This window comes from Salvelinus fontinalis, chromosome 2, assembly GCF_029448725.1.
Source record: "Salvelinus fontinalis isolate EN_2023a chromosome 2, ASM2944872v1, whole genome shotgun sequence".
Classification (NCBI taxonomy): Eukaryota; Metazoa; Chordata; class Actinopteri; order Salmoniformes; family Salmonidae; genus Salvelinus; species Salvelinus fontinalis.
Window position 1 is genome coordinate 9,029,204 of NC_074666.1, and position 11,551 is coordinate 9,040,754.

At 40.4% G+C, this 11,551-nt stretch overlaps 1 protein-coding gene across 3 annotated transcripts in view; it reads left to right on the forward strand.

Moving 5' to 3' along the window:
* Nucleotides 1–11,551, forward strand: part of LOC129811381 (contactin-associated protein-like 4) — a 201,452-nt gene that overhangs the window by 139,378 nt on the left and 50,523 nt on the right. For all 3 annotated transcript variants that reach the window (XM_055862656.1, XM_055862637.1, XM_055862647.1), the window contains exon 17: nt 6,739–6,960. In XM_055862656.1, the coding sequence (XP_055718631.1) occupies nt 6,739–6,960 (222 nt within the window). The remainder of the gene's footprint in view (nt 1–6,738; nt 6,961–11,551) is intronic.

An 11,551-nucleotide genomic window follows, 5' to 3' on the forward strand; every position in this document is an offset into this window, starting at 1 on the left:
TACTCGGTAGAGGTTTTAAACAGTGAGCCACATTCGCATGACTGATAATCCCGACTTGAACTCAGAGTTTACCAAAGTTACCTCGCTAACTCCTCAAACCTGATTCATAAGATACCTCTCTGGACAAAGGACGCATGTTAGCACCAGGTACAAACGAGGCTAATAAGGGGGCTGCACTGACCTAGCCTGCAAAGCCACTTCCTGGAGTAGCTTAAACTGCACATGTTATGTCTCCATGAGATGCCATCTTAACCGACATAATATGGCTAAAATGCCCAAATTAGTCTTTACATAGGAAGGAACGGTGTCACGTGATCGATGGCTTTGTCCATTCATATTGTAACGGCTCTCGTTGGTAGTAGGAAGAGTAGACCAAAGCGCAGCGTGGAAAGTGTTCATGATTCCTTTTATTCAAAAAACACTCAAACAAAATAACAAAAGCGTAAACCGAAAGCGCACAGTTCTGTCAGGCTAAGACACTAAACAGAAAACAAGATCCCACAACCTAATGGTGGAAAAAAGGGCTGCCTAAGTATGATCCCCAATCAGAGACAACGATAGACAGCTGCCTCTGATTGGGAACCACACTCGGCCAAAAACAAAGAAACAGAAGACATAGAATTTCCCACCCGAGTCACACCCTGACCTAACCAAACATAGAGAATAATAAGGATCTCTAAGGTCAGGGCGTGACACATACATACAGTCATTGGTTGAAGATGATGGTTCCTAGTCAGAAACGCACAACAGCGCCGCCAGCTGAATGGGGGTTTACTATTGTGCAAGGCAGCCTAAAGACCATTAGTAAAGGTAAAAGATAACTGGGTGATTCTGCAACTACGGGCATTTCTATGTCCTCAGGGTCAATCTTTTTAGATTTAATTAAAAAAAAAAGTTTTATTCTTTATGTTAAGTTCACACTACAATCACCCCATTTTTTTAACACCTCTCTATCAAGTATTTAAGTTACTTTTCAGATGTATTTTATACCTCAATTTCACTGTTTTGCCCTTGTCCCTGACTCAGACTTTTGAGCTTCTACTATGTTTTTACATGAGAAAACATTAATACTTTCACATTATATAATGTTATCTACGAGAGATTGAGTCGATTAAATAAAATCTTTATCAATATTTATTGTGAGTATCCCCTTTACATTGTGATTTACACAAAATATACCTGTCCTTTGGTAGTGGCATAATATCCACCACTGAGGCCAAATCTCTCTTTAATAAAGTTTTGTCAAGAGAATGTTAAGTTAGTTAGCATGGAAACAGATGTGATGTCCAGAAGTTTAAGAAAAATCTATGTAAATAAGTAATTTCCAAACAGGCTAGAATGTCTTTAATTTGTTGTATTTTGAAAGAAATTGTATATTTTATGTATTTAGTGTAAACTATATGCGAGCTGTAATAATAGCCAAAGCATGCTAAGCAGTCTGTCATTTTTCTCCAAAAACTGTAGAAGTGTCATTTCCATTACAAACTTAACTCTGCAATGATGGCATTTTGAAACAAAATCCTTTTCAAGTCCTTCAGAATTCCCTTAATTTGCTGTTTTGTCTTTGGGGAATCTTGTCTCTCCATTTTATTCATCAATACCTTTTTTTTTTTGTATTTCTCAGCTTTCCGTAAAGCTTTGTCTAGTTTGACATTTGTCATGCAAAGATCTCGGTATGATTTTGAGCGACCTCTTCCAGTCTTTATCCTTCCAGCAAGTATTCAACTTCTCATTCCTGTTGCAGATGAGGAAGGGATATCAAGGCATGCATCAGGGGCAGGTAAGTTAAGGGCAGGAATGTTGGCCTCATGTTCTGGCTGCAAGTCATCTGGTGACTAAGATGGTGTGTTGCTTGATAGGCAGGTCTCCATTGCAACTGTTCTCTTTAAAGACTGTCATATTCCGTTGGTTGCATTTCCATTGCCTTCTCTTGCTTCTTTGTTCTCGCTTTGTATGCTCAGAGATAGATGTATTTTTTCTTCCAGTATCTCTCCTTGTCTTTTTGCACATGTTCCTGGTATCATATAGGATATTTTTTTATTTTGTTTCTATGTCTGTCACCTCTGTGGTGTTTTATGTAGCATCTTCTAAAAACAAAGAAAAATACAAAGGTATCAACTTGTGCACACCTTGGAGCATTTTCTAGATTAAATTAATGTAAAACATTAAATAAGCCAAAAGTAAAAATAGATTTTTGTAATTTCTGTCAGATTCTGTCATTTCCACCACAGTTAAAGCAAAATTATTTAAAAAATGCGCAGTGCCAAGGACAAACAAGTGGCAACAAAAATTCTCAGATGCAACATCCTGAGAAAGTATGGTCTGGTTAAAGGGCAAATGAAAACAGTCTAACAAGTCTTCAATACCCCAGGGAAAAGCAGTGTAACATAATTAGCACAGCCACAGAAGAGAAAATCACTAGATTCTACGAACGTGATGCCAACAGTAGAGCACCAACAGGGAAAAAGGACACACTAATGGGGAACAAGAAGAAAAAGCAGAAGTGCCTCTTGAATGGCACAATTCAGAACCTTTATCAGAATTTTAAGAGGGAATTTTCAGAGATTAAAATGTCCTACTATGAATTCTACAAAATATGTCCTTTTTGGGTTGTCAAGCCAACTGGCCAGGATAGGGACACATGCCTCTGCAAAACCCGCACCAACCTCCAGTCCATGGCGGACAAACTACGGTATCACAAAGTGATCAGCTGCAGCAACATTGAGAACCTTATTGCGTATTTGTGCTGTGAGAACCTGAAGAAGGAGTGCAAGTACACGGACTGCTCCCTTAGGAAAAATCGAGTTTTTATGATAAATACATGTTTTCAGCTGTCACAAAGGCAAGTTTATACATTCAGGCATTTTGTTGAATTATTAAGATTAGAAAAACCTTAAAAATCACTTAAAATAATATTCAATACAAGTTAATGTACACATGTATTAGAAATGTGTTATAAATTAATTGTATGGTATTTAATTTTCAACTAAAATGTATGTTTAATGATGAGATGGAAATTACATTTGTCTATGGCTGTCTGAGAAAAATGACAAAAATATTTACATTCCTGAATAGTACGATCGCAGCCATTATCAAAACCAATTATAATACTGGTAAAATGGTGTTTCAATAAGTTTTCATTTCTGAAAGCTTGCAGGGCCAAAGTGCCCAAACTAGCACACCCGACTACATGTAGACAAACAGTATTATAGTAGTCTATCAAAATAATCAGACCAATTATTTTACTAAATATAACTTTGTGTCACGTTCCTGACCTATTGTTCCTTTTTCTGTTATTTATTTAGTTGGTCAGGGCGTGAGTTGGGGTGGGTTGTCTTTGTGTGTTTTGTCTAGTCTAGGGGTGTTGTATGTGAATTGGGTAGAGAAGAGTGAGGTTGTCTAGTTATGTCTATGGCTGCCTAGATTGGGTCTCAATCAGAGACAGCTGTCATTCATTGTCTCTGATTGGGGGCCATATTTAAGGCAGCCATAGGCAGTAGGCTTTTGTGGGTAGTTGTCTATGTTGAACGTTTGTTGCTTGTCTGTGCACTTACGTTATTTAGCTTCACGGTTGTTTTGTTAGTTTGTATATAGTGTTCGTTTTGTGTTTTCTCTCTCTTCTCAATAAACGAAGATGTATTTTGCACACGCTGCGCCTTGGTCCAATCTGTCTCAAGAAGACGATCGTGACACTTTGACTATATGTTATTGCTTTGCTTTAAATAGTAAAGTACAAATTTTTAAACTTCTTCCACTACCTCAAAAAATATTTTTAAAGAGCTAAAGCAAGCCGCCCCATAACTTTACAACTTTAATTAATTAAAATGATCCATTCAGATAAGATGGGCAGTTAGGAAGACCTTTGTATAAACATATACACTAAATGAAAGAAATGCATTACAATTGTTTTCCGGGAATAAAATACATACAGGTAACTGCCAAAATAATGGAAACACTTGAGTAAATGAGGGAAAAATCTATATTGAAAGCAGGTGCTTCCACATAGGTGTGATCCCTGAGTTAAAATCAATTAACCTCTCTAGGGTATGTGGGACGGTAGCGTCTCACCTCTTCAACAGCCAGTGAAACTGCAGGGCGCCAAATTCAAAACAACAGAAATACCATAATTACAATTCCTCAAACATACATGTATTTCACACTATTTTAAAGATACACGTGTTGTAAATCCAGCCACAGTGTCCGATTTCAAATAGGCTTTACGACGAAAGCAAACCAAACGATTACGTTAGGTGAGTGCCTATTCACAGAAAAACACAGCCATTTTTCCAGCCAAAGAGAGGAGTCACAAAAAGCAGAGATATAGATAAAATGAATCACTAAACGTTGTTGATCTTCATCAGATGACACTCATAGGACTTCATGTTACACAATACATGTATGTTTTGTTCGGTAAAGTTCATATTTATATCCAAAAATTGCAGTTTACATTGGCGCGTTATGTTCAGTAGTTCCAAAACATCCGGTGATTTTGCAGAGCCGCATCAATTTACAGAAATAGTCATCAAAATGTTGATGAAAATACAAGTGATACACATAGAATTTTAGATCCACTTCTCCTCAATGCAACCTCTTGTGTCAGATTTCAAAAGAACTTTACGGAAAAAGCAAACCATGCAATATTCTGAGTACAGCGCTCAGACGACAAATCAACCCAAAGAGATCTCCGCCATGTTGGAGTCAACAAAAGTCAGAAATAGCATTATAAATATTCACTTACCTTTGATGATCTTCATCAGAATGCACTCCCAGGAATCCCAGTTCCACAATAAATGTTTGTTTTGTTCGATAATGTCCATCATTTATGTCCAAATTCCTCGTTGTTGTTTGCGCGTTCAGGACACAATCTAAACTCACGACGCGAGTGCAAGTCCAGCGGAAAGTACGGACGAAAAGTCCAAAAAGTTCCGTTACAGTCCGTAGAAACATGTCAAACGATGTATAGAATCAATCTTTAGGATGTTTTTAACATAAATCTTCAATAATGTTCCAAACCTAGAATTCCTTTGTCTTCAGAAATGGAATGGAACTCTCACATGAACGTGCATGGTCAGCGCATGGTTAGCGCGTGGCACTCTGGGAGAGACCTTACTCAATCTCCTCTCATTTGCCCCCACTTCACAGTAGAAGCATCAAACACGGTTCTATAGAGTGTTGACATCGAGTGGAAGCCATAGGAAGTGCAACATGACCCCATTTCCACTGTATCTTGGATAAGCAAAGAGTTGAAAACCTACAAACATCAGATTTCCCACTTCCTATGGTTGTTAGAGTTGAGTTCTGTTATACTCACAGACATTATTCAAACAGTTTTAGAAACTTCAGAGTTTTCTATCCAAATCTACTAATAATATGCACATCCTAGGATCTGGGCCTGCGTATAAGGCAGTTTACTCTGGGCATGCTTTTCGTCCGGACGTGAAAATACTGCCCCCTACCTCGAAGAAGTTCAAGCTGCAATATGTAACTATGTGGAACCTGACCAAATTCACATAGAAATGTGAGTTATATATCTGTCATTCTCATTGAAAGGACGTCTTAGAAGAGGAAGATCTGTTCTATGTGTTATTTCTATGCTTCCCGTTTTTTTATTTGTTTTTTTGTGTCTTTTACTTTCGGTTTTGTACACTAGCTTCAAACAGCTGAAAATATAATATTTTGTTATGGAAAATATATTTCACAGCGGTTTAGATGGTACAATGATTCTCTACACTACACTTGCTTGTTTTGTCACAATAACTGAAATTAGGCAAACTATTAGAATTTTAGCAACCAGGAAATGGCAGAGCAATTTCTGCATGGTGCGTCTTTAACATCCCATCCTGCTTAGGTTCATGTATAAAAATGCTGGGCAGGCCATTATTTTGGCTACCATGGATATGCCCCCATAGGATGACAATGACATGTGGTCATTGAATGGTTTGATGAGCATGAAAGCAATGTAAACCATGTGCCATGGCCGTCTGTCATTAGATTTAAACTCAACTGAACACTTATGGGAGATTCTGGAGCCTCACCTGAGACGGCGTTTTCCACCAACATCAAACAAAACACCAAATGATGGAATTTCTTGTGGAAGAATGGTGTCGCATCCCTCCGATAGAGTTACAGACACTTGTAGAATCTATGTCAAGGGGCATTAAAGCTATTCTGGCTCATTGTGGCCCAACTCCCTATTAAGACTTTGGTCTATCCTTTATTTTGGCAGTTACCTATAGCTAGCTGCTGTATAGTGGAGTTTAGTGCCAGGCCAGCAGTGGACGTTTTTGATGTAGTGTGTGAGATAGATCTGGGGGAAAATAACTGGAACACAGTGTTGTCAGGCCACTTTGTACTGGTATCGGCATGACAACCCCTCATCTTTCTCTATTCCTGTTGATACTCAAGGTCACAGCAACCATCAAAAAAGCTTCACAGTTGTGTCAGACATACAACTGAAAATGTGAAAATGTGATTTTGTCCGAGCAGTGAAAGTTACATGGGTCAGATGAGTATTTTTATAGACAAGATTGGAAAGAAAATGTCAGAAGACAAGGGGAGGAAAATTATCTAGATGTCTGGAGGTTACATTTTTTTATTTGGTACTCTGCATTTTGGGATATTTAACTGCCTATCCAAATGCTACTTATCTGATGTGTCTAACCATCTCTTTCTCCTTCCTTCCTTCCTTCCCTCCCTCCCCATTCCTCCTTCTCCTTTCCTCCTTCCCTTCCCCCACAGCGCCGACAGAGGTGGTCTTCTCGTTTGACGTGGGCAACGGCCCCTTTGAAGTGCGGGTGGAGACAGGCGATGTGGCACTAAACGACGACAGGTGGCACCGGGTTCGAGCGGAGCGGAATGTAAAAGAGGCTTCGCTGCGTGTGGACGCTTTCCCCAACGCCACACAGAAGGCCCCCGCCGACGGTCACATCCATCTGCAGCTCAACAGCCAGTTATTTGTAGGTAGGAAAACACTGCTGCTTCAGACCACTACCTATCCCTCCCTCATTCGAGACAGAAAGAAACCACACCCGGGTTCAAATACTATTTGAAATCCTTCAAATACTTTAAGCGTTTGATCTAGCCTGCCCTGGGAGTGCCAGTTGGGTGGGGTTTGCAGTTGTGGGACTACTATATCATTTCATAAAGGCAAGCTCAAGCACACACAGATAAAGTATTGGAGGGAATTTCAATAGCATTTGAACTCAGGTCTGCCATTAAGAGGAATAAGCATGATATAAATGGCTCAGTGAGAGGTGCTAGGCTTCCTACATTCACCAGCCCTATCCACAGGGAGGGATGTCTGTCATTTGTAATAATGCCGTTTTTGTCTGCTTTCCAAAAGCTACCCTATTCCCTACATAGTGCACTACTTTTGACCAGAGCCCTATGGCCCCTGGTCAAAAGTATTGCTCTACATAGGGAATAGGATCCCAGTTGGGAAACAGCCTTTGAGTTGGGGCACCCTGAAATTCTTCCTGTTTGTCTCCACTCCCTCCTTCAGGAGTGTGCCAGAGAGCAATTCAGAGAAATTAAGCCATTTGTGGCCATTTTCTGTTTTCTCTGTTTCCTCTGCCGGTGGTGAACAGAGACTATGAATCCATAGCTTCCAAATATAGGTAGCGGTAATTCCAGATGGAATTGGTGTTTGAAATATTGTGACATTTCTCTCCTTTTTACATTTTTTTGATCAGTACAGCATAGTTCAAGAGGTAAGTTAATAAGAGAAGGAGAAGGCCCTGCTTCCAACAGTAAGATGCAGTGGACGCACCACCTATAAGAAGCAGCTCATGCATTCTCCAACAACCTTGCTCTCAGGCCATCTGTCCATTGATATGCATTTGCTTGAAGCTAGGTTTAATAAATCTATTCTGTACCTACGTCAGACATCTATATTGGGAAAATTCTTTGCCATATAAAGCCTATCAGTACCATTGTGCTGGTCTTCAGTCTGTTTTCGCCCCAGACTATTCCAATGATTTAAAGAAAGGAAAACACTAGGAAAAACACCAGGAAAAACAGGCTGCTGTATAACACTTTATCTACAAGCAAATATTGAGGATGCGTCTTTCGGGCTGTTATATCTGCAAACATCCACTTTGCTGAAAAAACGAACAAACAGTGGATGCAGGCAGAGTCAGAATGAGGGAATGAATATTGATATGTTGGATGTCTTTAGCCAGTAATCCCTTACAGTGATTGTGAGGGGCCATACTGTATGTAAAACCTACAGATTGTCCTGGGGTTCATAGGAAGTTTGCCTCTATTAGCATTATGTGTCACGGTTTGATAAATACACATTTTATGATTTATATTCAGAACGAATACGTAGAAAACGCTTTTAGCCCCTCTCCTGAACACTAACTTACAGCCCTCTCTAACTCTTAAAACAAGTAGCCTACCTACCCCCAACAAGTTCGGCTAGTGTGCCGTAGCCAGTATACGCTTCCTCAAAATAGTAAAAAATGTTCTAAGTTAACTCAAGAAATCTGTCATTCATTTTGACGTTTTTTTTTAACATCTAACTAAGATGTTTTGTGCAGTATTTTTCTATTAAAAATGTGCATTAAAACGAGTCTTCTCTCGTTGAATGACAACAAAGACTTTAATGAAAAATCCTTACTGTTGACCAATCTCCGACAAAGGTGCATAGACTTCGGCTCTGAAGTCCGTCTTGCCTCCAGAAAAAATGGGTGTGTCTGAACAGTCTCAAAAACCCTAATGGAAGTCCAAAACAAACAAAAACATCCACTTTTTTGTCATAATATATGCACAAACTATACCGAACTGTTTCGGCTTAAGGATTTAAGCCTTAAGCCTGACTCCCTGACCCTGCAGAGAGCAGAGGTGGGGAAGGATCCTCATTGTTTACAGGCTACTCCGTGTCCCCCTCTGGAGCTCTGTAGTTGCATGCCACACGCAGTGACCTCAGGGCATCTATCCAATAGGCAGGTGGGACCAGAACATGTATAAAAGCACAGTCCAACCCAGTCTGGGCTCAGTCTTACATTTTTACATTTGACATTTTAGTCATTTAGCAGAAACTCTTATCCAGAGCAACATACAGTTAGTGCCTTCGTCTTAACATAGCTAGGTGGGACAACTACATATCACAGGCCTAGTCAGAGCTGGGGGGTAGGGACTCTGCTGTCCTAGTTTCAGGGGGAAGCTAGTTCCACCATTGGGGTGCCAGGATAGTCTTCAGCAAGCAGTGGCAGAGTGAGGAGCTCTCTCATAAATCTCTGCCCTACAGCTGGGCCCATAACCCACGGACCAATTATCCTGCAGCCCTGGACTCTCCCAACACACTATAGTGTTAGTGCGTCTCTGACCAATGTAAGTGCACTGCACTGGGATAGGGCACTTTATGTCTGGTTGTACTGTAAGCTTTTATGTAACTATTTGATAGCCATTCCTGCCATAGGCCTTAAGATGTCAGCCCCCATGGCTATATCCTACCTGCTAGCCTAGCCTAACCTATATATATTGCTATACTGTGTGCTACACTAGCCAATATTGCTAACCTCACTAACTCCAGTTGACCTGTACATACTGTGTTTTATTTTTTATTTTTTTTATTTAACCTTTATTTAACTAGGCAAGTCATTTAAGAACAAATTCTTATTTACAATGACACGGCCTAGGAACATTGGGTTAACTGCCTTGTTCAGGGGCAGAATGACAGATTTTGACCTTGTCAGATCAGGGATTCAATCCAGCAACCTTTAGCTTATACTTGCCCAACTCTCTAACCAGTAGGCTACCAGCCTAATAGGATTTTATGCTAATACCTTCTACTGGCTGTATAGTATGCAATGTTCATTGCTGCTATACTGTTATATAGCTATGCTATTACCGCTAGCCTATGCTACACAGCTACTAGCATCACTGCTATTACTGTTGTGTAATTCATTCCCCTTTCTGTTCCATTACAGAAACCACTATCACTTTCACCTAGTCCACTTCCTGTTTAGTATGTGTGTGCGCCTGTCTTGAGCGTGGCAATAACCGTGTGTTCTGTACATCTGTGTCCTACTGGTGATTTCTGTCCTCTTACCGGGATGTGCACCTATAATCTGAACCTGCACCTCTATCGGAGACCACCACATAGTGGCACTCTTTTTCAGTATACATCTTATGATGTGGCCACACACTGTGAACCGATACTGTCGCACACATCGGCATGCTAGTAGATGAACACACCATCTACAGTTAGCCTAACTGACAAAATGAAGGAAACAGCAACTGTCACGACTTCCGCCGAAGTTGGTCCCTCGCCTTGTTCAGGCGGCGTTCGGCGGTCGAAGTCACCGACCTTCTAGCCATCGCTGTCCTTTTTTTCATTTTCCATTGGATTTGTCTTGTCTTCCATCACACCTGGTTCCAATTCCATCAATTACATGTTGTGTATTTAACCCTCTGTTCCCCCCCATGTCCTTGTCGGTAATTGTTTCTTGTAGTGCTTATGCACCGTATGCTGGTATTTACCGGGTTTTGTTTGACCCATTTATTGTATTGTTCTGTTGACGGTGGTTTATGGATATTAAACGACACCATTGTAAATCAGTTCTCGCTCTCCTGCGCCTGACTTCTCTGCCGCCAGTACGCACCTCACTACAGCAACATAAAGTGTCTTAATTAGGCCACCACGAGCTAGAACACTTTCAATGCACCTTGGCATAGATTCTACACGTGTCTGGAACTCTATTGGAGGGATGCGACACCATTCTTCCACAAGAAATTCCATCATTTGGTGTTTTGTTGATGGTGGAGGAAAAACACTGTCTCAGGCGCTGCTCCAGAATCTCCCATAAGCATGTTGTGTTAAATTTGGTTGCGATCTTGTGACTAGGGGTGTAGCGAATTTGGTATCCTTAACTTGAAGAAAAATCCATAATGGAAAAACAATGTTTTTTTGTTTTTTTCAATACAAAATTGAAATGACAGTTCAGCTGGCTCTCCTGCTCTTTCTCTTCACTAAGGATGCAAGTGTGTTTTCGGTCTTCGTTCTGTTGCATGTAGAATATCCATTGCAAGATACAGCTTCTAATTCCGATAGATAGACCTAGTGCACGGTTCGAACTCTCTCTGCCTGACAGCCGACCTGCCTATACTGTGCCCCTCCCCTCTCTCCGTCCCTCGCTAGCTCTCTATGAAAGATGTGAGTGTTTGGGTTCTCTTATGTATGGCAACTAATCAATCTCCTCCGTTCTAAAAATACAGACTCTTAGGAGTTGATTCCTGGCGGAATATGTGTTTTCTTTCTACTAAATGTCTTGGTAAGTCACGGTATTTAACAAACTTTAAAGTACTTTTAAAGTACCCCCATAGGATGACAATGCCTCCACTCTCTCTCTCTCTCTCTCTGAGAGCTTTCCTCTCCTCTCTCTTCTCTCTCTCTCTCTCTCTCCCTGACAGCTTTCTCTTCCTGGGGTTACACAATATTACATATTCAGATACTTATATACAGTGCAGTTAAATTAGATCCATAGAAAGTTAGCCAAACTCTTTATACAGCATACTGTATGATCATGTATGATCATGTGAGAAGAGA